Genomic DNA, 24,981 nt, shown 5'->3' on the forward strand with positions numbered 1-24,981 from the left:
TACACCAGCAGCAGCAGCCTGTACCATTAATGCAAGGCAGGCTGGATTTATGCTTTCTTGTTGTTTACACCAAATTTTGATCCAACCATCTGAATGTTACAGCAGAAACCAAGAGTCACCACATGACGATGTTTTTCCAGCCATCTGTTGTCCAATTTTGATGAGTCTCAGTTTTTTGTTCTTAGCTGACAATAGTAGGACGTGGTGTAGTCTTCTGCTGCTGTAGCCCATCTACGTCAAGGTTCAGTGTGTTAAGTCTTCAGAGATGCTCTTCTGCATTCTCTCTCACTCTTCTGCTCTCCTTGGTTGTAACAAATGGTTATTTGAGTTACTTTACCTTCCTGTCAGCTTGAAAGTCTGGTCATTTTCCTCTAACCTCTGGTATCAACATGGCATTTGTAGATATCTACTCTTTTTTTTTTTAGACAATTCTGTCTAAACCAGCGTTTCAAACATAAGGCCTGTGGGCAAGAATTGGCCTGGCAACGACTCCCACTGGGCGGCTTTGGAAAATATGAAAGCGGGCATACATTTTTTAAACTTTATTTTTTTAGAAGTTTTGCAGCTTTTCCTGCTGATTTTCTCTCAATTTACACATTTATGATGTAGAAAAACTGAGATGTGGTGTCAAGATTACCCTTCTTTATCTTATATTAAGATATCTCAGGGATTAAATGTGTATGTGAAGACTGAAAGGTGAGTTTCACTCATCACCACCCCACTTAAGATCAAAGTGGGATATATGTGCCCTTCACTGTAAAATGAGTTTGATATCCCTGCTGTAAACCCTAGAGGTGTTTGTGTGGTAAAATCCCAGTACACAGCTCAGATCAGCCCATCTGGAACCAATAACAATGCCACGTTCAAAGTCAGTTAAATCTTCCTCACTCCGATGGCCAGTTTGAACTTCAGCAGGTCGTCTTGACCATATCTATGTGCCTAAATGCGCTGAATTGCTATCATGTCACTGGCTGATCAGATATTTCCATTTTAAAGTAGTTGAACAGATGCACCTAATGACGTATCTAGTGAGCGTACAATGCGTTATGTAGATTGTTTACAGAACAGCACCTGTGAAGACATTTATTTTAATGAACACTTGTTCCTTGCTTGACATCACAAATTAAATGTCTGCTTTAGAATAATGGAAACATTAGTTGACAGTGATTGCCCAGTTTCTGACACTGTACATGAACTCGGTTGCCTTTTTGTATAGCACTACTGAATGGATTAGTGAGTAGACGACATTACTTTCCCAAAACACTTGCCTGCCTTGGCAAAGAAACGCAAGTTACCAACTCTGTACTTTAACTGTCATTTGAAATCTTCCTGTCTCTTACCTTGCAGAGTGGAAAGAAGAAGAGATTTTAAATAATTTATCAGTTTTTTCAAACTGCATCATCAAACAAGAAAAATAAAAAAAGATTTATACATAAACTTTGCTTTTCTTCTTTCGTTCTGCAACAGTGTGTTTAAAGCGAAATCACAATGAACTTGGCAAAGGCACAGTCTGCATAAATGCAGTATGCAAACAGGACTCAAAATGTTTGCCAAAGAGCCCTTGTGCACCTGACTGTTTGACAGTGGGAGTGGGATAGCCCTAAGGCCTCACAGATTTAGCTGTAACGAACTTCAAAGTCTGCAAGTCTTTGAGTGTGGACATTGAGATTGGGTTCATGGTATCACAAGACCATTGTTCTCATCCCGTTTCCTATAAAAACTTAATATTGCTTCCTTCCTAGCCATGACCATGAACCTTCTATATCTTTAAGTAGTTCTTGTATTTAAATATATATTGCACTTTTCCTCTTAACATCTGAACCATGTAGCAGTTTAGAAAACATTTTTTTTGCGGCAGTTATTTGTTACTGAAATAAGAAAAATAATAATGTTGCCCTGCTGACAGGAGCTGTTTATTAGAAAATGTAGAAATGCATTGTTGTGGAACAAGATTATGAATTACATATTTTGTCATTTCATTTGGAGGACTTTTTGCAATTCTTATGCCTCAGTACGTCGTTCTTGTTACCACCACTCACAGTAATCAGTTGTAGGTGTTACTTAATTTCAGGTTTAGCACTACAGACAGTCAATTTTTGCACTGACAAACGAAGAAAATGACTTTAGTGTGGATTGGCCGCATCTTGCCAATAACAGATCCACTTATAGTAATAAGGTCATGACTGGATCCAATATCGGTTCAGCTGGGATATCTCAATTCCACTTAGAAATATAATTTCCTTGATCATGTATCCATTATACACTCTGCTTTAGAAGGCTCATAACATTATTACCTGTTGTACTCACTCATGCCTTGTGCACCTTGTTGAAAGGTTAAGTGTCTAAATCAGTTTCCTATCCACTCTGGTACATTAAATCCATTATTTTCTAGGGGGAGGGTGTTGTTTTTTGTTTTTTTCAGTGTGTCTGTCTGTGCTTGGATGTCAGTGTGCCAGATGTGACAGCAATAGATCTCATCCCAGCTGAAATGTTCCACGCTGCGCTGGAGTTCAAATGCAATATTTGATAGCCAGATTTCACCTCCAGGCTATGTGTTTGTGTGTTGACTTTATACTCAGGGGAGATTGTCGCATCTGTGAGTTTGTCCACAGTCGTTGCTGGGTCAGATGCTTTGCCACTCTGTCATCGCAGTTTTTCCCCTCCCTTATGTTAAGTCTTTTCCTGCTTCTTCTCCGCCTAAATTTATCCTTCCATTTCCCATAGCTGCCTCTTTTGGAGTGATTATTTGTTTTGGGGTTTTTTTTGCATTTGCTATTCTTATCGTTATTTGTCTTTGACCATTCCTTCTCGCCCCTCCTTTATCTTCCTCTCTTCCCCTCTCATCTCTCCATTCATTCTTCTCATCTGTCTCTCGCATGTCTCCCCCTCTCTGTTTCCCTTCTTTACCTACAAGTAGTACTACTCTATCCTTCCCCCCGCCTCAATTTCTCATCCCCCTCTTTCCTCCCTTCACTTCCATCACTGACCCAATTAAGCATGGGGAGGGACACAGCAGTAGGAGAGTGATGGAGGTAAGGCAAGAAAGAGAGGGAGGACAGGCAGAAAGAACAGAGAGTTTGAGTCAGCAGCAAGAAAACCAGAGAGAGTCAGAAAACAATTGCCACCAACCTGCCAGGACATACACAGTGCATTGTCCAAAGTTCACCTGGAACTTAAACCACCTTTGACAGCCTCAGAGGAGGCGGGGGTGGAGTAGCAAGTCGAAATTCCTGCTGCCACGCACTTACCACTCTCGAAGAAGAAACGAGGAGAATAACAATCTACCTTCAGTGAAGACAGCGGGTGGGGAGCTGTGCGGAGTTAGGATGGCCGAACGCCGGGATATAGCTGGAGACTGAGAGGAGGGACTGAAGACAAAGACATTGCATTCTGGGCTGGAAACTGAGGGAGGGGGGCACGGTTGCCCCTAGGCAAGAGAAAGATTTTTGGTGATAGGAAAAGAGGGAGAGGAAGGGGGGAAGGATGCATCTGTTCTTCCAAGACAAGTGGGAGGTGGAGGGGCTGCAGACTGTGGGTATCCTCCTGGTGGTCTGCAGTTCCCTCAAACTGATGCACTTTCTGGGGCTCATCGACATTTCTGTGACAGGTAAGAGAAATTATTCAAAAGAAAAAAAGAGGCACGGAAAGGGTTAAATTGATAAATATAGTCAGGGGACAGCTGGAAGAGAACACTTACCTGGAGAGGCAGGCGTCTGCATATGTATTCATGGTGGGTTTCTGTGTTTGAGGTTAACATGAAGTAGTTTTAGCCTAATTCTTTCACTGCCTAGCTGTTCAGTCTGTCACACCTATTTACAGCCCTGTGTAGTGTGTGTGTGTGTCTATGTCTGTGTGTGAGAGAGAGAGATCTTTTTTATGAGGCTTGGTGTATGCTTGGTGTATCTGTGTCTCTCTATGTCACACATAAGTTCAAAGTATTAAAACTGCAGCCCATTCAGTACCTCGTTCATTATAATCAGCCACAGGCTATACGTGACATTTATTAATGCGACGAGGACCTGCATTTTAAAATATTCTCATTGTTTTGATTTAAAGCAAAACTCAGTTTGTTCATCATGAAGAGCTTTACAGTGTTCTCTGGAGAGTTTTAGAAAGTCTGAGAAAGGCCACCCTTGTGGTGTCTTCAGGCTTGTCTACGCCTCGGCTTAAAGAGTGCTGATTTCCTTTTCCTTTTTTTTTCTCTTGTGGGCGAGCAGGTTAGGGCATTTTAACATTTTTAGATGGTGTACAGTAGTGAAGCAGATACAGAATGGGGGAGGGAGACAGAGGGGTATTATATGCAATAAAGGAATTAAACCAGCAGGTTGCAGCTATGTGAAATGTGTCTTAACCACAGTGCCACCAGCGCACCCTGAGGCCACACATTTTTAAGGCTGCATGGCAGACTGGGACCGTGCTGTTTGGAACAGTCAAGCTTTTACCAGACAGCAAGGCTGTAACAGTGGAGGCATTTTGGGAAATTCCTCTGCTGCACTGATTTTGAGCATTATTCTCTCTCTCTCTTTTGTTTTTGGGGGTTTTTTTTGCCTCCAACCTTACTAACCAGCTTGATTGCAGTTTAGAAGAAAAAAAGGAAGGAGAAGTGGAAAGTAAAGGTAAAGGTCCCCGGACTCATTTGAAACTAAAGGTGCTTGGGGAACTAACCGAACCACTTTTAAAATGTAGCTCTGCACTGCTTCACTCCTAGAGATCATAACTAAAAGTCCCAGTGTTGGACTTGCAGATACACTAAGCAGTACAGTGTATCCGTAATGCTTGTTGTCTTCCCTGTGGTTCAGGGCTTACACGTGATTTTCTGCATTCCTTGAGAAAATCCTCAGATTTCTCAAGTTTATGAAGTTCCTTCAAAAGTTACTAAATATTGCCAAAAATGTGCTGCCACCATTTTACTAAAAATAGAGCTGTTCTCTTATTTCCTGAAGTGTTGTGATGGTCTGTCAGTGTGCCCTGAGGGAAACTATCGCGCTCTAATTGCATCACTACAGGGCATGCTGGGTAAGAGCATTGTGATGCTGCTCAATAAGGAACAGTGTTTTTTTTACTTTTCTGCCTACTCAGGCCAGAATGAAAGAAGTTCTGGTCTCATTGTCAGTGCCACTCAAAAAACAATTTTAACTTCAAAGGCTAGAGAACAAATTGATCACGTGTCACTTCAATAGCTCAAGGAGTAGAGTAACCTACTTGTTTTTGACATAGGACTCTGTTAGTATGGAGGATAATAGATAGATAGATAGATAGATAGATAGATAGATAGATAGATAGATAGATAGATAGATAGATAGATAGATAGATAGATAGATAGATAGATATGTGTGCATATTAAGGTTACTGCCTCTGAGATCAAATATCTCTATTTCAGGAGAATCGTATCCATGACATCTAAAGCACATTTACTGAGACATCAGAACAAGAAATGTTATCGCCAGAAAAGGACAAAAATACAGACAAAATAACAAAGATGGAGCGAGGGCTTTAGAAGGGAGCCAGGAAAATGTGTCTCTAAACAAGCACATCTAATCACTGACAGTCTCCAGCAGATTTGGCTTTTTATGGGTCTCACAAGTATTTAAAACTCAGTGTTCCATGTGGAGCACAGGCAGTAGATATCACAGCATTTTTTTTTGTTCATTTCCGTTTGTTTGTGTCTCTGTTTTGGCCTTCATATCAGTATAACACATGCTGATAAGTTCAAACTGTAATCTGTAATGCTACCCAAGAGAGTTTCCAATCATAGAAATGTTATGATTTAGCATTTTGCTGTACTAATATGTTGATTGCAGTGTTATAATTACAAAAAATGTCTGGTTTTGGAGCACTTAAACAATTTAGGTGTAACTAGTGTTCATACATTGTTGGTATGCTTCTTTACTCTCTTTCAAATTGATGTATTGCACACTGTTGTCACTTCTTTGACACCTATAGTTGCTATTTATGTTGAATATGATGAACTATACTGAGGGATACACGCTGTTAATTAGACTAACAATACTCTATAAAGAAATTACAAGTAGGTAATGAAACACTCATCTCAAGGTCCATTTAATAGCTGTTCTGAAGCTTTCTGGAAGTTAAGATATTAAAATATTAAAATATCATAAAGGTCATTAATTTATTCATTCATTTTATGGCTCCACTTACTCCATGATTAATCTTTTGTGGGTTACACTGGACATTTTCTGACTTATTTTTGCACATTTCACTGGTTGTTAAGCATTTGATAGTTATGTCTGCATTGTTGTCAGCTGATGAACCTGTTTGCAAAAAAAAAACAAAACACACTTGCCCACAAGCAGACCCTTGTGCCTATGGCTGAGCCTCTGCGAGACTGCTCGATAGAAGAATCTGGTATGCTTGGAGAGCGTGCTCTGCCTGTTCTGGTTGCAAATGATGCCAGAGCCACATGTTGTCAGGAGGGCCAGAGCCCCTGACGCTCCACAGAGCAGAGAGATAACAGGCGAGATAAATCAGTGGGGGTGCTGTGGTTGTGTTGGTTTTCAGTCCATCATGTCCTACTTCATCCCTCAGACTGCTGGGGTCCTCCTTAAAGGGATATGTGGACTTCTTTGCAGTAAGTACCCAGGTGTATCTGTGCCAATGTGTTTTACGTCTACTAATATCCATTTCGTGATACACAAAACAATCTCTGGTAGATGTTATGGGCTCTGGCTGGGTTTGTTTTTCTGTTCACCCTTCTTGCAAATTGCTTTCAATTACCACCAGTGTGTGAATGTGTGTGTGAATGGGTGGATGACTGTGTATAGTGTAAAGCACTTTGGGGTCCTTAGGACCAAGTAAAGCGCTATACAAATACAGGCCATTTACCATTAAGTGGTTGTTTAACCTGAATGTGAGTACAATGCTGGTTTATGTTTTGAATTGGTATACTCGGCACTAATATTTCTAAAGTCAGTGTACTGGATATGGCACCGTGATACAAGTCAGTCTTATAAGGTAAACTGTGTGTTTATTGGGGTGAGCTGAGAGTAGGTGGTACTATCTACAGCTTGAAGTTGGTGGTCTCCCTTTGCTAAGCCAAGTCAGCAGCATGAATCCGTCTGTCGTTGAATCTGTCCGTTGCATGACTTTATAGGCATTTGTGTGTGTGTATATCACAGACTGCGTGTATGTGTATCTAACTCTTGTGCTATGGTTGGTGATTTCAGGTAACCCTTCCACCAGCCAAAGCAAAAAAACCATAAAGCAGCGATTCCTCAAACTGCTGCCGTGCTGCAAGCCTTCGACTACCCCCTCAATCAGTCAAAGCAAGTGCTCTTTCACTCTATACATCATTGCTTTCTCCTACTTGCCTCTTTAGTCAGTTGAGAAGACTGGCGCGGACGCTCGTGTGGATAAAGTCACATCAAAACATTTAGGCTACACATAAATCTACATACACCCTTACAGGCTCCAAAAACTCTACAACTATCTGGTGTTGTGGATTGTGGGTCAGAGCTGTTTTTTTTTTGTGATTTGAGGCGTGTGCCATATATTTGGGTACTGGAATGTGTGTGTGTTGGTATTTTATATACCAGAAATACCATGTTTACAGTACAGAGGTCAAAGTCAGGTGAAAGCTAATAGGTTCCAGCTAGAATGCAAATGAAATAAGAAATATCTGGCAGTGTCTTTACTTTGAACTTTTTAAATGTCTCTTCCATTTTTATGAGTGATAAACCTCTTCTTCCACTTCCTCACAGGCCACTCGTTGTCTGTAGTGTGCTTCAGCTTTTCAGATAATACTTAAGATGCTGCAAAGATGTGTGGAAATTTCTAGCGCTAGTAATCTCACAGCTATGTATGGAAAATAGTGTTTGTTTATGTTTAATTTATTAAAATATCACAATAATTAGTAATGTTCTCCATGTCTGCTGTATAAGATTTCAACTTTATGATAAGCTCAAGATCTGTTTGATAACTTCAGCTAGATATCTTGACCAGGTCATGGCTACACTGGGGGTTAATGTGGTGTAGATGCTAACTAAAACTTATCTGTCCCTCACAGACAGCGTGGAAGATGACTTTGAGTTATCCACTGTGTGCCATCGCCCTGAAAGCATGGACAAGCTGCAGGAGCAAACTAAGTTTACCAAAAAGGAGCTCCAAGTCCTCTACAGGGGCTTCAAAAATGTAGGTCTGGTTACAGAAGACAGTGAGAAAACAGGGGTTCTAGCTGAATGTGTGCATATCCTGTGCAAGATGGGAATTAATGAGTTTACATTTTTTAAAATGTATTTTCTTTATTTTTTTTCCCAGGAGTGCCCAAGTGGTGTGGTAAATGAGGAGAACTTTAAGAACATTTACTCCCAGTTCTTCCCTCAGGGAGGTGAGTTCTCCCAGCAATAAGCACGAAGAGGTCCAACAGTGCCAGTAGTTTCATTTATTTCAAAATTAAATCAAAACTAAAAGTTCAAACAACAGTTGTTAATGTTAATTTAGCTTTTTGTCATGACAGTGAAGCGAATATAATTATCTTACTCTAAGTGTACTTGGCTTGACTGAGGTATGTGCACTGCAGAGAGGCAAAGTGATTTTTCATTTCACAATATTTGGGTTGATGAAATGTTAACCACTCGCCTCCAGTTGTATTTGAAATTATTTTTATATCTACTCTATATTTAGACTGCTGCTAATCGCAGTTGTTCAAAGACATGTTTTGAGGGCACACGGGTTACAGTAAGTCTCTACCTTTGCAGATTCAAGTATGTATGCACATTTCCTGTTTGAAGCCTTCGACACGAACAAAAACGGCTCGGTTAGTTTCGAGGTAAGCTCTATTCTATTCTTACATATCAGCTTCTTTTGAGGAATAAAGGAAAATGTGTGCTCTTCTGAAATTTGTCATCACTTGTGTTTGCACACAAATATGAATTTGTACACCCAGATTAGGCTGTGATAAAGGTTTGGCTTTATTTACTGTGTCAACATTTAAGTAAAGATAACACAATGCAGGAAATCGTTCCCGCTTTTGTTGCAGGACTTTGTATTTGGCCTGTCTATCATCCTGAGAGGGACCATTAATGACCGGTTAAACTGGGCATTCAACCTCTATGACTTGAACAAGGATGGCTGCATCACCAAAGAGGTAACACACATGTGATTGTGTTGGATTTGTTGATTTTTTGGTCCCTTTGAATTACTTGCTGATGATTACTCATTATCAATATTTTGCAAGTATGTGGAGATTTCTGGCAGAATATTTATCAATGACATTTTCCATCACACAATAAAAAAAATCATTTTTATATTAAATTCTCAATACTGTTTTCTCTGTTTCTCGATACACTTTACAGGAGATGCTGGACATCATGAAGTCCATCTATGACATGATGGGGAAATACACATACCCCACCATGCAGGACGATGCCCCAAGAGAACATGTGGAGAGCTTCTTCCAGGTCAAACAAAACAATGTTTTCTTTCCCCCTCATTTAATGATTGTTTAAAAGCAGAAAAATATTGATGGCACCAATATTGTTTTGGGGAAAACAATGATGCTGTTAGCCAAATAAATGTCTGGTTGTTGTATTTTCATTTCAGAAAATGGACCGGAATAAAGATGGGGTGGTCACCATAGATGAATTCATTGAGTCTTGCAAAAAGGTAGAGCATTCCAAATCCTGAAGGAGTATTGAAAACATTTTTAGAAATGCACTTCTTTAGAATCCCACCACGCTAATCATGTAACTACAACTGGAGAGAGAGCTAATTGTAGCATAAAGAGAGTCTGGGGAGACATCTAGTCTTGCTCTTTCTAGGAAATCACTGCACCTGACCAAGAACTATTTTATGCACATAACTCTCCATAAAGCCACAAATTGCACATAAACTCGTGCACATCTCTTACCTCTTTGTAGGATGAGAACATCATGCAGTCCATGCAGCTGTTTGACAATGTCATCTAAACATCTGGACCAGTGAGGACACTGGCACCAGAGAGGGGTACGTGTGTGTGGGTGTGTAAGAGGAATACGGGATTGAAGAGAGAGAGAAAGAGTCTGATTGCATGTGTGTTGCGTGTGTGTGGCTGTCTCCCGACTTGCAAGCTTGTGCTCGTGTCTCTGTTGAGAGCTGAGTCCTGAGGACACAGAGAGGGCCCCCTCCCTCTAACTGGACCCCCCAGTGGCTTCCTCCAAGCAACAAAGGAGAGTCCCCAGCGCCCATCCTCATCATGCAGAACCTTATGTTTTATCCCAGAGACACAAAGAAAGCAAGCAAGCAGTGGGCTCACAGCCACCTGCACACCTAACACCCAACCAGCCCCTGCCTGTTTTATTTGAACTTTTATTGCTCTTGCTGACGGAGGGACTATCACAGCCTTTTAATGGTTGAACTCAGAAGAAGGATGCTCTCCCTAAACCCTGATCTCAGATCACTTTTCCCCTTTCCTCCGTAATGGCTGAGAGATGGCATTGTGAACCTGATCTTGCCTCTGTGCATGTGGGTAACACCTTCCTGGAGCCGTTAAGACTCATGGCTCATTTGCTGGCCATACAAATAGAAATGAATCTACAGCCACCTGGTGGACAAGAGAGAAAAAGACACTTCCTGAGGGAGCAACCAACAAACTGGTGATCCGAGCGATTCCGTCTTACGGAGGGAGCTTCAAACTCGTTTTTTTCCACAAGGGACTGATTTCAATATCGCATGATGATGTCACTAATATCTACTTATGTATTTACAGAGATACTCCAAAGTCTGCTCGTCTGTCTGCTGTCCTAGTCATTCACAGGTGCCTCACCCTTTGCGTATGTGTGCGTGCATGTGTAACAGGAGATGTCATCTGTCTTACAAATGTAAGACTCTTGTGACACAACACCCACCTTCATTCACAGGATTTTGGTAGAGTAATTCCCGGCCTTCCAAACTATTACAATCCTAACAGTAGTTGTCTATTGACTGTTGTACATTTTCTAGCATTCCCAGTGGTGTGATATTAGGCTGTACAATGTGGGGACTGCACTATAATTTAATGAGCCGTTTTGACCCTAGCAGCTTCTCTCGACATGGGAATGACATACCACAATCGTACTAGTCTATGAATATACATTCAAAGAGAAGTTTATTAGATTGCAGATTGTATTTGTGAACTTATTGTAATCTGAAATGTCATGTGGTTGTCACAGGTTCTACCACTTGAAAAAACACAAAAGTCTCCACACCCTTTTTGCATTAAATCTGACTATTTCCATTTCAAGGAGGCATAAAGTGATTGTGTGTAGCAAGTGCAAGACAAAGTTTGATAGCAGTTTTCTTTTTTCTGTGCCCCCCTTGTTCACTCCATTTCTTATTCTCCCTCTCTCTGTAACACCAAAGAAAAGATATCAATTAAAAAGGTACATAAAGCCACTTAAGGTAAGACATTTAGCCCACCTGTGGGTGAAGACAGAGGGAGTTACTGGGTATCAAGCTGGATAAGGGGCAATCAGAGATAAGAGGTAGACTACATGTAGTTTACCTGCACGCTGTCAAGTGCAATTTTAGGTTGTGAACCCATCCATTAGGCTCAGATTAATTATTTTAGAGCAATTTGCAACCACTTATTTGCTTCTTTTCACACTAGAACTAAGCAACACAAATGTGAGATGATGTGAGGCACTCGGGCTGTAATTAAATTGGCCAAGTGTCTTAAAAGCTGAAACGAACATGAAATAGCAATAATGTTCTCCACTCACCCAACGTCTCCTTCCTCTCAGAGCACACTATAACGGCCCTGGTAAAAAATATGCACTTCCGGCCCTGCAATTTCTTATTTTTTTATGTTCTGCAGTTTTTAAATTTATACGTTCTGGAAAAATGGTTTTGGCTCTGATTGTTCCTGCCCACAGTTATGTTCTTTTCCCCAAACACAAGGAAAACCTGTCTATACCCGCATGTACTGTGTCTAGAACAATGAAAACCTACTAACCCGTGGTACTGACTGTCTAGCTAGCCTAAACTGGTTGCATAACATATTCAAAATGTGTATATTTTGTACAGAGATAATAAAAAAAAAAAAAAAAAAAAACACAGTTACTATGCAAAATGGACTGGCGTGTGAATTTATCAGACGATACATAAATTGTCTTTATTAAAATAAGTCCTTTCAGTGAGATAAAGTACAAAGTACCTGTAGCAATAACATTTGACATTTTGACCTGTCACAGCAGGAAAAAACAGTGTATATCAGCTTAAGTGAGGACCTGCTTTTATTCATTCATTCTGGTACACTTTCAGTGCTTTGGGAGAGTCATCATAAATTCCCCCTTTTTCCACATCTGTGAGTCCAAAAAAAGGGAAATAGGCAATGTCCATAATAATAATCAAATTATGATTCATTCATCATAATGTCAACAGGAAACATTTACAGCTTAAATATACATAATTACATAAACCATCCCAGGAGCCAGGTCTCCTTCCACTAACAGGCAGTAGTATCTATGCAGATTCACCAGACCATGTGACAATTTCAAAACCAAAATGTCATCCAGAACATTTTTTTAAAAGTGTGAACATCAACAAATACAGTAATTCATTCTACATTTCTGAAGAACCAGCTGACTCCAAACCATGTACACAGCCTTCAACTGCCAGATTATTAAAGCTGAAAATTTTGTTTTGTTTTGTTTTGTTTTGTATGTCCTAGTGAAATTCCTGGCACAGCAAAACACTTCACAAGTTGGGTTTCTCTGACAGCAAAAGCTTTCGCAATCATTTGAGTGTATTCCTGATGACGGCCTTGATGCATATTTTTTTAAGGACTCTCCTGTGTAAAGTATCATGAGCACAGCAAGTGGGACATGGATGACCGGTGGAAAAAATCTCAAGTAAAACTGAATTTAATGAATGTGATTTCTTTTTTTCCCACTTTAGGAATATTATCTTTATTTAAATAAAGTTTAACTTGTATTGTGATTTCTATTACTCATGATTGGGGGAAAAAAAGATTGCAATGTGCAGGGGTGAAATTGTTTGAGCTTTTTAAGTGGGGGCTGACATACCCCACTGAACAGATGCTTCAGCATATACAGAAAAGTCCATCATTAAATAAAGAACACATTTTCATGTTTTTCGAGTTCACTACTGCCTCTTAAAAAACTTTGACCTGCAGCGACCAGGGATAGGTTTTCTCTGTAAAACAGCAGAAATTTACTTGGGCATTCTGCGAAGCTCTGCCAGAACCCAAATAGCCAGCGAGAGAAGAGCCACTGAGCCAGACTGGTGAGTTGCAGCCAGCGGAGTGGGGACATAAAGTAACAGCGTGGCGATACCCAGTGCAACCTGAAAAGCACAAAAGCACAATTTGTTTATACTGAAGGGTAATGGACCTATTTGTATAGCAATTACAGTGTCTTCTAGCCTACCTGTGTATAGGCCATTGCTGCCAGGAGGCTGATGGCAATCTTAGCCCTCTTGGGAAGCATCATTCTCCTTGAGAACAGATACAGGCCTGTAATTGCAGTCAGAGAAGTAATCCCCTGGGAAAAGAAAATGACATCTTGAGGGGTACATATTAACATTTCATTACACATCAATCTAAAAGAGTTATAAAACTTTGAAATATTATGTTTAATTAGAATAAAAACAATGAAATGCCAACATTTTTTAGCTATAATAGCATACCAAAATTCTATGATCAAATTGCACAGTGGTGGGATTTTCGAAGAAATTCTTGAGGGTCGGAGAGAAGGCCAGCAGATCATCAGGAATCCATCTATCTGCCATCTTAGGGAAGGAGTTATAAACAAGCCCAGCATCCAAACCAGCGACAAAGGCACCTGTGTAAAGGTACATGCATAAATGATTCAAATACATCTCCATGAATAGAGATTAAACCACATTTGTATTGCCTTTAATTACATTAACTTTACTTTTCTACACAACCGCTCAACCCATTTGCCCTCTAAGAGCCAACTTTACAAAAGACCTTTTGATTAAAATCAAATCAGATGAATAAGCTTTTTGTTTCAACATTTACCAAAAGCCAAGATACAGTACTCAAATTGTAGCCCAAAAACATTACATAGGGTAGCAGGCCAAATGTCTTTCAAAGTTTCAGAGTCAAAGTGTGAAGCTTCGTACAGACTGTGAGGTGACTGGCGTAGTATGCGCCTGTTAAGAGAGAAAATGTGACACTATATACACTTAGGGTTACTCTAATGGAGTCAGCTGTGAGTTGCCATGAATGACTCTGAGTGACTGTCATTCTAGTATTCATTAGTCAGTCTTATTGTGAATTTACAGTTGAAGAATTTTATGTAACACATTGTGCTTTTTGCAGACGCAAATAAGCAGAACACTTTGAAGATGTATTGTGGACTCCTACTCTTCCGGGACTGAAAACCATTTGCACATGTCAAATTCTAACTGCTCTTCTAGCATCATTGCCATTTACCAAGAGCTTCCTATGTTCTGTCAGAACAAGTGCCACTTTAAAGAACACCTATGCTTCTATGATGGTCGTCTTCACTATTAACATCCTGCTTTTTGAGGAAATTTCTGTGCAATTTTGCTGTAGTTACAGGTAGTTCACTTTGTTTCCCCAAAGTGGCTTGAGACTGAAAGCAGCACTTCGGTAGACAGATTCTGCGACCCCATTTGTGACACTGAATTCTCTTAAGATCCAGCAGTACCTGAAAGAGCAGTGAGGAAGACGAGTCCACCAGTACCCTTGGCAAACCTCCTGAGCTGCATGAGTTTTTTGGTTTCTGCTATCTGTGAAAAAGGTGCCATTATTCAAGTTAAAAAAAAGACTGTTTCACTTTACATTTCTCCAAAATTTATCATTTGTGTTTTTTCTGTAGGCAAGAGTCCCTCTGTACCCTGTGAGCTGGCAGCAGCAGAGTAAGCCCTGTCCACATACTGGCACAGTAGAGCAATAAGGCAGAACCAAGATGGGCGCTCAGACGATACTGGCTGACACGAGGGATGTCATGAGACTCGGGCTTCTCCTCCAACCCGCTTTTCACCATGTACCACCCCAGAAGGCCCTGACAAAACAAACACATGTATACACATTCCTTACTTTACATTTATAATAAACCCGATGGTGACAATAATTAAATATTAGTACAATCAACCTATTTAAAGAAAAAAAAAAAAAAACAACAATCCTACAAATGACTGAGAATTAGCTATGACGTAAATCCAAAACACATCTGAAACTAACAACGCAGCCTGTTCAGTACAGCTGATTCCTTCTGTACAATTCCGGCTACTTTTACGCCGGAGTTTTTAAACTTGTCAGTGACAGATTAACGTCTCAATATACGGAATGATAATTATAGCATAAAATATACGGACTCAGAAATGTCAGCAATGTCAGTGTGAAAAGAAGCTGCAACTACCAGAATATAAGTGAGAGAATGCACAAAGAGGTAGAAAGCATTGAGGGACAAATAAGTTTACTAATGGCTACTTCTGCAGGTTATGATGTAGGCTCTACAAAGATTCACTGCAGAAGTCTAAATCAGGCATGAGGTAATGATTATTTCCAGTGATCTTCTCATTTCCACAGCTGTGTCTTACCTGGAAGAAGACAAATCCACAAAGACCCAGCACTTTTCCCTTCATGGAGCGAGTGAAGTATCCTTTTTTCCAGAAGTAAATAGTGGGGAGGATGTATGCCAAGCCAACCAGCCTGCCCCACATACGATGTCCCCATTCCATGTAGAAGATAAACTTAAACTCTGGCAAAGTCATGTTATGGTTCAATCTAAACAAACAAAACACATAATAATACCAAATTAACTAATTGCCGCATTAGAGACCAGACCAATACACAACACAGAGACACATTTAATTAAATTTATCAGGCCTTTATGTACTGTGATTCTGAAAAATGAGACCTTACATTTTGAATTCTGGAAACTGCTGGTACTTTGAAAACTCAGCTTCCCACTCTCCTTCTGACTGTGGTGGTTTCATCTCTCTCACCAGATGCCAATCAACCATGGAAAGCCCAGATTCTGTCAGTCTAATAAAAAAATAAATACATAAAAATACAGCAATGTAGTAAATGCCTGTTAACAGTACTTCAGTGAGTAAGTAGTACATACAGACATACTAATTTTAAAACATGCGTACCTTGTGACACCACCCAAGACAATAGCCCCAACCACCAGTCCACTGCAGCCAAGTAACCATCGACCCACTATGCGATTTGAGGCTGCATTGGGGACAGAAGCTGCTGCTGCTGAAGTGGACGTTCCTCCCTCCACTGTGACGGTGCTGTGACCTCTCTTCAAGAGCCATTTTCGAAGCGGTGAACGCTAATGTAAATAAAAGGGAGAAGTGGCTTGAAATGATGATGGACAACACAAGCATTAAAGCTTCAACTTTACCTTATTATAAAAAAAAAAGTCATTTTAAATGTCATTTACACTCAGCATCCTTCATCCAGTACATCGACTATCCCTTCTCTGCACATGTCCAACCCATCTCAACCTTTCTTCTTTAATTTTGTCCGCTCAACCTGAGCTGTTCCTCTTACCACACATATGCAGACAGACACACACACACACACACACACACACACGTGCAGTACCACTAAGTGTAATTTATCTGACGAAACATAGTATTTTATTCTATTTTATATTGCATGTTATTCCTTTTATCCTGTTCTATTCCACTGATTTTCTTAATTTTTGCTGCTTGTAACTTTGCACTGTCCACTTTCTGCCGTGACCCAACAAATTTCCCACATGCGGGACTAATAAAGGTTTATCTTATCTGTCACAAATCACCCCTGGCATTGGTCTACACCCACGACTGCCTGCACTTTCTTCTTCACTGTGGCTTTGGATGCAGTGACACCCCCACCTTGAACCCATCTGTCACTGCTACCCCACACCTCACCAGTGTCTAGCTGTCCTCCAATATAGTGCACCACACACATATACTCACATATAAGCAGCATGTTAACAAATTACGAAAGCACAACACATGTAAGGTGATTCTATAGTTTTAGATATGTAAGACCTAATTAACCTACTTTACTTCAAGCTTTTAAACAAAGGCTTACGGTATTGCTGAATTTGATATCACTATCTTTTCTGGAAATTTAGTTACTGATAAATCAAAAACCTTCTTAAAGGGTCTATGATATTAGTTCTTCCATTCTGAATTTCTTTTTTCAGCTCAAATGCTAATCTAAGAGTTTGCATTGCCTAGACATGGGTGATGTAAGTTAGCTGTTGGACGGGACTACTCTTGAGTACACCTAGACAGCTAATGTTACCTGTCCTAACTAATTCAAACACATATTAAAAACAAAGCTGAACAAAGAGCAGCTGACAGATGTGTAATGTGACATATTGTGTATATTACTAGCAGCGTGTGACCTTCCCAATGATGCTTACTTAAGCTATTGGCTAAAATTAGCGGCTAACACAAGTCATACTCACGGTGCTGTACCGAAAGCCCTTTCCAGCACTTCTGCACCCGCAAAAAATCGTTGTCCGCAAAGACGAAATTAACATCTCTGTGCTCTAAGACTCGTCGCTAGTGCTGAAGCTATCCAACAGTGCTGCAAAAGCTTCAGCACGTTTGTTACTGTGCTGTCACCCGGCTGGTTTCCTAACGGCCAGTTTCAACTTTGTCCTTCTGACGTCACAAGAAATTTACTCACTAAATAAAATGTATGTTTTTTTCTTTGTCAGGAACGAAACATACTCAACATAAATAAAAATATATATACAACAAAATATATATACATATAAATAATATACCAGGCTTTCGAAATTATATTACACAGACTAGAACGTTTGGGGGGAGGGGGGCTTGTTTTGCTTTCAGGCGTATCCTGCATGGGCGGGCATACGTCTCATTTCGCCCAGTAATGCATCATAAAACGTTTATATATTCTCACCCGTCTAATCGCGTGTTTTGAATTCAACGACCCGGAAAACGGTGATCTACGGACTAGCTGTATGAGCTGAAGTAAGTCTCACAAAACATGACCTGACTTCATATCGTTTTTAAACGACTGATACGGTTCCATGAGTCGATAAGACGTGGATTTAACAGGTAGCTGTAGTAGTAGTTAAAACCTAAAGATGAATGAACGTGTTAACTGAGGAGTTTTCACGTAATCTTGTTTACTCACTAACTGTATTCCTGTCTCTTATTAGACTGTCAGTATGGCAGAGTGCTTTTTAATGGAGGTGTGCGTGGACTCAGTGGAGTCTGCTGTCAATGCTGAACGAGGAGGTCAGTAAAGTGAACAGTAGTGAACACTGTCATGCCGTACTATTATTAAACTCACTGTGGCGTGCGTGCTAGATTGGTCATGCACAGGCAGTTCTACTTAAAAACAGAGTTAAAGGTTGCATAATATTGAAGTGTTAGCTCAGACATATCTCTACCATGAGTATTAAATTGGCATGCGGTGTTATTTAATTCCTCAAAGATTACAGGCTGTAAAAGTCTATATAGGTGTAATCAGAACTTGTCTGTCCTGGCAGGTGCGGGTCGACTTGAGCTGTGCTCTAGTCTTCTGGAGGGTGGGCTCACTCCGAGTCTAGGTGAGCAGGATTTCTTCTAGCATCTGCAGATACCCCTAGCAAAAAACAAAACAAAAGAAAAGAAAAGAAAAGAAAAGCTGTCGCATCAGGCACCAGCAGATCTTTCAGGTTTTAGTCAACTGGAACCTGCCAAGTTGCATTACTGCCATCTTCTGGAAAATCCTTAAATACTATTTAACAGACAAGGCTTGGGTCAAAAAGACTTTCTACCCTTTCCCAATCACATTACTATGACCTCCATGGAAAAAAAGATTTAATAAGGACTTAGGAAAAAAGAACAGGATGCACATAGAATTTGACTGTTCTTACACACAGCTCTACTTCAAAAGTAGGAGTATGATGTTTAGAGGTCACCTGTGGGTTTATATACCCTTTAACAAATCTAAACATCAGCAGACTATGACATAAAATAGAATAAAAAAAAACACAGTTAATGTGTTAGCTGTCGATTATGGCTGTGTTTGTTTTTAATAATAGTCAGGTAGTGTATCTCTTTGAATTATGGGATGTCATTATGTCCTTTTCTTTCATAAAGCCTGCTCTGATGCAGCCTCTGCTAAGAGAGGTAAAATAAAAGAATAAAAACCTTTTCTTAGTATTTAGAGAACTCGATTGGCTCTTGTTATGCCACCTAGACACACTTCAGTCGGTTAGAAACCTTCCTAAGCAATTTCTTTCTATGTGACTGCAGCCCAGTTCATGAAAGAAAAGCATTAAAGTGTGTAGATCCTTGTCGTTCTTACCGCCCTCTCTGCAGATTTGCTGTCATCATGTCTCTGAAGGTCATACTGGTTCAGTTTGGTGGGATAAAGTCAGAGACATGATGGATGTTGCTTGTGTTGTGGAGAGTTTTATTTTGGCTGTTATGTCTATTCATGTCTATTATTGGTTTTTATTACTTTTGATGTTCTCTTTTCCGCTGCTTCCCCTACATTGTGCCATACCAGTTTATTATGACTGTGTAATATACATACCTACTCTCTGTGTTTAGTCCAATACTGCAACCACTGTTGAACAATTTTATTCCACCCTCTGATTCGCAGAGTTTCATATAAATACATATAATGCCTTTATAACTTGAACCCAATTAACTATGTCTTCAGTAGTCCATAGTCTGTACTAAGCATTATCCTATTTTATATAGGAAGCCTGGGCATTTGTTGCATGACACATAATTCCACCTGTACTTTACTCCAGGTGTGCTACATGTAGTGAAGCAGTATGTCAAAATCCCCATCTATGTAATGATACGCCCTCGTGGGGGCGACTTCCTGTACTCCGACCTTGAAGTGGACGTGATGAGAAAGGACATAGAGCTTATGAAGAGCCAAGGAGCCGATGGACTCGTTCTGGGTGCCTTGACAGAAGATGGACGGGTGGATGCAGAGCTCTGCATGGAGTTATTGGGTATGGTCTCTTTATATATTTGACCTGATTTGTTACATCACTCTAAATAACAATGAAAAGGCCAGACAGAATATATACAGTAACACTAAAAATAAACCAATAGTTGTGAGAATTATATCTATGAGTTCGATAGATTGAGGAAACACCATCAACCTTTAGAAAGAGTACACAAAAACATATGCCTTCTTTTAAAATTAAATATTTCTGGTTTATATTGTAGAGACTTGTGATTTATTCTAAATAGTATCCCCAGATTGTTTCTAATACTGCAATATTGTAAATATACTTTCCTAAAAAATGAAATGCAAGTCAGAAAGGCAAAATATTATCACAGTAGTGTACAAGCCACAGAAATTTCATTGCTATGTCCAAGATTTTTAGTCACTTTTCAATGATAAGACAGATCCATAATACAGTCCCAATCAAATGCTGAAAAATGGCAAAAAGTAATATTTTGCATGGTTGGGTCTTAACAAGCTTCCAAGTAGAGCTTCAACATGCAACAAGAAGAAATGGGTGTGAGACAAAACATTTATTTGAGATTGCAATTTATTGAAAACAACAGTTAAACTGAAACAGGCCATTGTTGCCATTTTTCAAGTGGTCTTAAACTTTTGATCGGGACTGTATTTCTATGTTAATCATGTCACATCAGATTTCCTTCCATTTCCTTCAGTGTGGCACCTTTTATTTAGCCACAAAAAATAAAAATAAACATGAACTTGCTGTTGAATTGTAAAGTTCTGAAAAAGCTGGCAAAACACACAAGAGCCAATATTTCTGTACCCTTCATTCTTCACATGTTTTCACTTAAAAAGAAAACCAATAATTTTACAAGGCCTAAAGCACTTGCAGTCTAAACATGAGCGTTTGACCTTAACTTGAGTTAATTATTTATTAAGGGATCAACAAAAGATCTTCCTGAAACTGTATTAGGAGGTGCAGACATGATAGTGTGCAAAACAGTTGAATGTAACTCCTGCACACTGTTTCGCTTACCTCCAAAACATTTATTAAATTACATTGTTTTGGTCTGAATAACCCATTCACATGTATGTAAAAGCATACCAGAAAAGTTCAAATCATCCAATCAGCTGATGGACACTTTGCTCTGTATTTTTTCCGTTAGTTAAGGGATAACATTGAAACAGACACCAGTTTGTTTCAGTAATTTTGTTTTTGTGAAAGAGGAAAAGTTTACAGGTTGTCAGGAGTGCAGAGAGTTTGAACTAGTAGGCTTGAGTATCCAATATTTGTATTTTTACTATGCAAATATAGCTAATTTATTATGGGACACCAATTGTTATGAAGATGCACAGGTAAAGACGTGTTACAGCAGGCTTGGTAATCCAGTTTTAATCTCACACAAGGCTTCATGTAGCCCGTCATATGTCAGCTCTCCAGAGAAGGAAATGCACTAAATCTCCACAAGATAGTTGTGACCCATGTTAAGCGAAATCAACCAGCACCATGAGGTCATCATATTTCCAAAGGTCCTACTGAGACCTCAGAACATGGTAGGGCTAACCTCCAAAAATCAGACACTATATATTCTCTCAAGTTTTTATCACTATCCTTGCATTGTTACTTGCAATATGCAGTATAAAAAAGTGAAGCCAACAATCTTTGATATAGAGTATAGCAGTACAGCTGGCTATGAGTGATGGCTTTCATAAAGGTAGGAAAAAAATGCTTATATTGCTTATATTATACAAGTCGTATTTCACAGTTTTGCACTTTTGTTTGACATTTTGTACTTTTCCATTTCTTTCTTTTGTTTTCTTACTTTTTTGCACACTAGCTGCTGCCCGTCCCTTGCCTGTCACCTTCCACCGAGGTAAAAGTTTCTTCTTCAAAGTGCTTTTCAGCTTTAAGCTTTTAAAATTCTTTTCAGCTACAGTTACACTTAAAAAGCATCACAAATTCTTAATGGAATAAAAGCCTTGCATAATGCTATTATCAGGTATAGCTCCGAAAAGGTATAGAACGTCTTAATGATATATTATTAAGCCTGGGCTTTTATTATGACACTAATCATGATCCTACTGCAGCTTTTGACATGGTTCATGACCCAGCAGTAGCTCTGGAGGCGCTGATATCGTTAGGGTTCGAGCGTGTGTTGACTAGTGGCTGTGACAGCTCCGCTTTGGAGGGACTGCCTCTCATTAAACGGCTTGTTGATCAAGTACGTGTATCCATATGAATGTCTTTCTTTACATCCAGACATATGAAACTCTAATAGCTGTTAGGTTATTGTTCTTGATCTTTCATAAAACCTTTAATTTTCACATCATTTCTACTCAACAGGCAAAGGGCAGAATTATCATAATGCCTGGTTAGTGCCTCCGCCATTGCTCCTTTGTTATTTATGTGTGTATTTTTACAACCTTATTTATTTATTCACTGTCACTGTTTTTGTTTTGATAACAGGAGGAGGTATCACAGAAAGGAACCTACAGAGAATATTAGAGGGGTCAGGGGCTCAAGAGTTTCACTGCTCAGCCCGCTCCAGCCGGGAATCTGCAATGAAGTTCAGGTGTGTTTATTTTCCAGTCTCAGGCGAGAGGTGGGATTTGTCCCTTTGGTTGCATGCATTAGGAGACTTCTTGCAACTTCATGTCGATCTAATTATTATTTTTTCTATATAATTCTCTTCTTCTTCTCTTCTCTTGACGTTGTGCAGGAACACCTGCGTCTCAATGGGAGCTTCTTTCTCAGCACCTGAGTACGGCCTGAAGGTGGCAGATGTGAGCAAAGTCCGAACTCTAAACGCAATAGCCAAAAATACCTTGTGACTGTATAACAGTCATGATAGACTGGAAAAAAAAAATACCTCAAAAGTAATCATGAGTAATAATACTGATGTGTACTGATTAAATTCCATAAATAAATGTCATAATCGCCAGAAAGCTCTGCTTTTTGTTTTTTTTCTTTTAAGATATAAAATCACCAATGAATCAGTCCTTGTCAAGTTAAAGAGCAAAGATATTAGTGCATCTCACAGAGTATCTGTGAATAATATGATGTAAAGCGAATGTCTATATATGGGAGCACTTCTCTAGTGATATCATCCAATAATGTGCATAGAGAACTACTCATGTGTCTGGATGTGCAGTCTGATTTATAGGATTTGGAAAACAGGTTTGCTAAAATATGTTAATAATTTAAACATACAGGAGATGTGTACACAAATCTGTAGAAGTTCACTTTTTGGGTGTATGTGTAAAAGATTCTGTAAATATGAGATGTTTAAAAAGCCACTCAGCTGTGAGGAATATAAGAAGCGGTAAAAAGCTGGAAAAATGTGTAGTTTGTAAAGTTTTCAATAATAATAAGGCCATTTGTACTCTTCTCTTTTTATTATTAGTGTATAATTCACATACAGAGTCTTTTACACAGGTAAAAACTTTTCATTGTAGGTTTAGATTTGTTTTGATGATCTATGTATTTATTTTACACAGTCATGAACCTCTGGTCTCACATCTTAATAGATTTTTTTTTAATTTTATTTTTTTATAGGCATTCATAAAACAGACTAATCCAGGTCAAACAGATTCACAACTCTGCACACTAACAAATGACATTGCTACAGTAATGCCCCCCATGTATGTTCAACTACAGTTGATTTCTACACTGAAAATATGTATTTTTTTCCTAATGAAAGATAACTGCTTTTTAAAATGGCAAAACAAAATATCAATTTTACATAACTCCCTATTTAAAGTGATACATAATGCACAGTTGTGACTTCCTGTTTTTGTTTTTTCTCTGTTCATTTTCATCTTCTTCTTCTTTTTTCAATAAAAACAGTTTTCGTATTAGATTACATCTTCTGTCTTTTAAAAAAAAATATTATGCATTATGCACAAAACGATAAGCTTTCCCTAAAATGATTTGACTTGGTTGAAATATTAAAAGCTAGTTTCTTTAATTGTTTTTATTTGACTTTTGACACACTGCACAGACATTTCAGTTTTTGTTTGGCTTATCTTTGCTTATCAGCTGGTGGCGTCTGGCTAGAGACAAAAAATAAGAAGTTTTTTACAAGTGAACAAAACGCTCTATCCTCTATTATAAGGGCAGTACCGAGTGATTATTCTTATTAAAGTACATTTTTGATAATAGTTTAGTCTACATGTCAGTATAAAGGAAAGCTATGAGTTTTGATGACAGATAAAACAATCATATGTGTGTATATATGTACATATATAAGTGGAACCAGAAAAGTTTTTAAAGTCAGAGAAGAGGTTTTTTTTATTCAATATTTTATTCAAATATTCATCTACATGTCTGGGTTTTACTTTTATCATATTTAAAATCTGCTACAGTCAGCTTTACCATTTCTCTGAAAAAGCTGCATCTTTTTTTCCTGCTGTGAGTGTCCTACCCTTTGTACAGATATCTTAAAATCAAGTCCTTGTCAATGTAATTGGATAACGACGTACATGAGTTGTTTTCACGTGTAACATAGCTGTCCTTGATGCTTTACACCCAATGAGTCATGTGATGTTACCATACATTTTAATAATTAACCAGTTTTAGGACCATGGCAATCAGTAAAAGACTCACACACACTTGTGTGTTGTCACACGCTTTAATAACCTCCCTGCTTAACGTGCTTTCCCTGTGTCATGCTGATTCTTCATTTAACTGCAACTACAATTTAGGAAGTCTCTATTGAAAAATTCACTGATAATCTTGTTTACCAAGTTGTTTATTGGTCTGCCATTAGTTGCGAGCATGGTTAGGAGTATGTACAGAGGTGAAGTTCAAAGGTGATTTTGTGTTTTCTCTTGCTCTCTTGGGAAGTGTCTGAGGTTTGCATAACACATAACTTCAATTGGTTTGCCAAAACCTATTGATTATTCTTAATCTTAAGTAGTTGCATTTTTATCCTCCTGTGTAGACAGACTCACTCTTATTAGCAGCGATGATTTTTTCATTTTATGGGTGATTGAGTCTCTGGTGCCTAGAAAAAATTCTCTCCTACAAAAATAGTCCATCAACACAACTGACAGCAGCACAAAAGCTTTTTTTGTTAAGCTGTAAAAGC

General features: G+C 39.0%; 3 protein-coding genes across 9 annotated transcripts in view; 2 read left to right on the forward strand and 1 right to left on the reverse strand.

The window, feature by feature from the left end:
- The window catches only part of LOC146374897 (A-type potassium channel modulatory protein KCNIP2), a 112,528-nt gene extending 99,616 nt beyond the window's left edge, over positions 1 to 12,912 (forward strand). For 3 of the 5 annotated variants that reach the window (XM_084949626.1, XM_084949625.1, XM_084949624.1), the window contains exons 2-8: positions 8,024 to 8,148; positions 8,275 to 8,344; positions 8,715 to 8,785; positions 8,996 to 9,103; positions 9,312 to 9,416; positions 9,559 to 9,621; positions 9,876 to 12,912. In XM_084949626.1, coding sequence (XP_084805752.1) covers positions 8,024 to 8,148; positions 8,275 to 8,344; positions 8,715 to 8,785; positions 8,996 to 9,103; positions 9,312 to 9,416; positions 9,559 to 9,621; positions 9,876 to 9,923 — 590 coding nt within the window. In that variant the 3' untranslated portion in view covers positions 9,924 to 12,912. Of the gene's footprint in view, positions 1 to 1,849; positions 3,608 to 7,184; positions 7,284 to 8,023; positions 8,149 to 8,274; positions 8,345 to 8,714; positions 8,786 to 8,995; positions 9,104 to 9,311; positions 9,417 to 9,558; positions 9,622 to 9,875 lie in introns of those variants that run through there. The other 2 variants (XM_084949627.1, XM_084949623.1) reach the window with 2 other exon arrangements.
- cox15 (cytochrome c oxidase assembly factor COX15) lies at positions 12,056 to 17,609 on the reverse strand. The gene is made up of 9 exons (XM_084949619.1): positions 17,403 to 17,609; positions 16,084 to 16,268; positions 15,851 to 15,973; positions 15,526 to 15,712; positions 14,820 to 14,987; positions 14,631 to 14,712; positions 13,621 to 13,775; positions 13,362 to 13,475; positions 12,056 to 13,278 (listed from the first exon to the last, which is right to left on the reverse strand). The coding sequence occupies exons 1-9, from the start codon at positions 17,475 to 17,477 to the stop codon at positions 13,147 to 13,149; spliced, it is 1,221 nt and encodes a 406-aa protein (XP_084805745.1). The 5' UTR covers positions 17,478 to 17,609; the 3' UTR covers positions 12,056 to 13,146.
- A 212-nt stretch (positions 17,610 to 17,821) lies between these two features.
- Positions 17,822 to 23,859, forward strand: cutc (cutC copper transporter homolog (E. coli)). 3 transcript variants are annotated; one of them, XM_084949621.1, is made up of 10 exons: positions 17,822 to 17,937; positions 18,129 to 18,207; positions 18,462 to 18,521; positions 19,057 to 19,086; positions 19,719 to 19,928; positions 21,730 to 21,765; positions 21,980 to 22,113; positions 22,236 to 22,263; positions 22,359 to 22,464; positions 22,612 to 23,859. In XM_084949621.1, exons 2-10 carry the CDS (start codon positions 18,138 to 18,140, stop codon positions 22,721 to 22,723), a joined length of 786 nt encoding a protein of 261 aa, XP_084805747.1. In that variant the 5' UTR covers positions 17,822 to 17,937; positions 18,129 to 18,137; the 3' UTR covers positions 22,724 to 23,859. The 3 variants fall into 3 exon arrangements, with proteins under 3 accessions (XP_084805747.1, XP_084805746.1, XP_084805748.1); XM_084949620.1 differs by having other exon boundaries at positions 17,827 to 18,024; XM_084949622.1 differs by lacking the exon at positions 19,057 to 19,086 and having other exon boundaries at positions 17,842 to 18,024.
- The last annotated feature ends 1,122 nt before the right edge of the window (positions 23,860 to 24,981 follow it).

This window comes from Perissodus microlepis, chromosome 13, assembly GCF_051167445.1.
Source record: "Perissodus microlepis isolate ML-2025 ecotype Zambia chromosome 13, ASM5116744v1, whole genome shotgun sequence".
NCBI classification, from domain to species: domain Eukaryota; kingdom Metazoa; phylum Chordata; class Actinopteri; order Cichliformes; family Cichlidae; genus Perissodus; species Perissodus microlepis.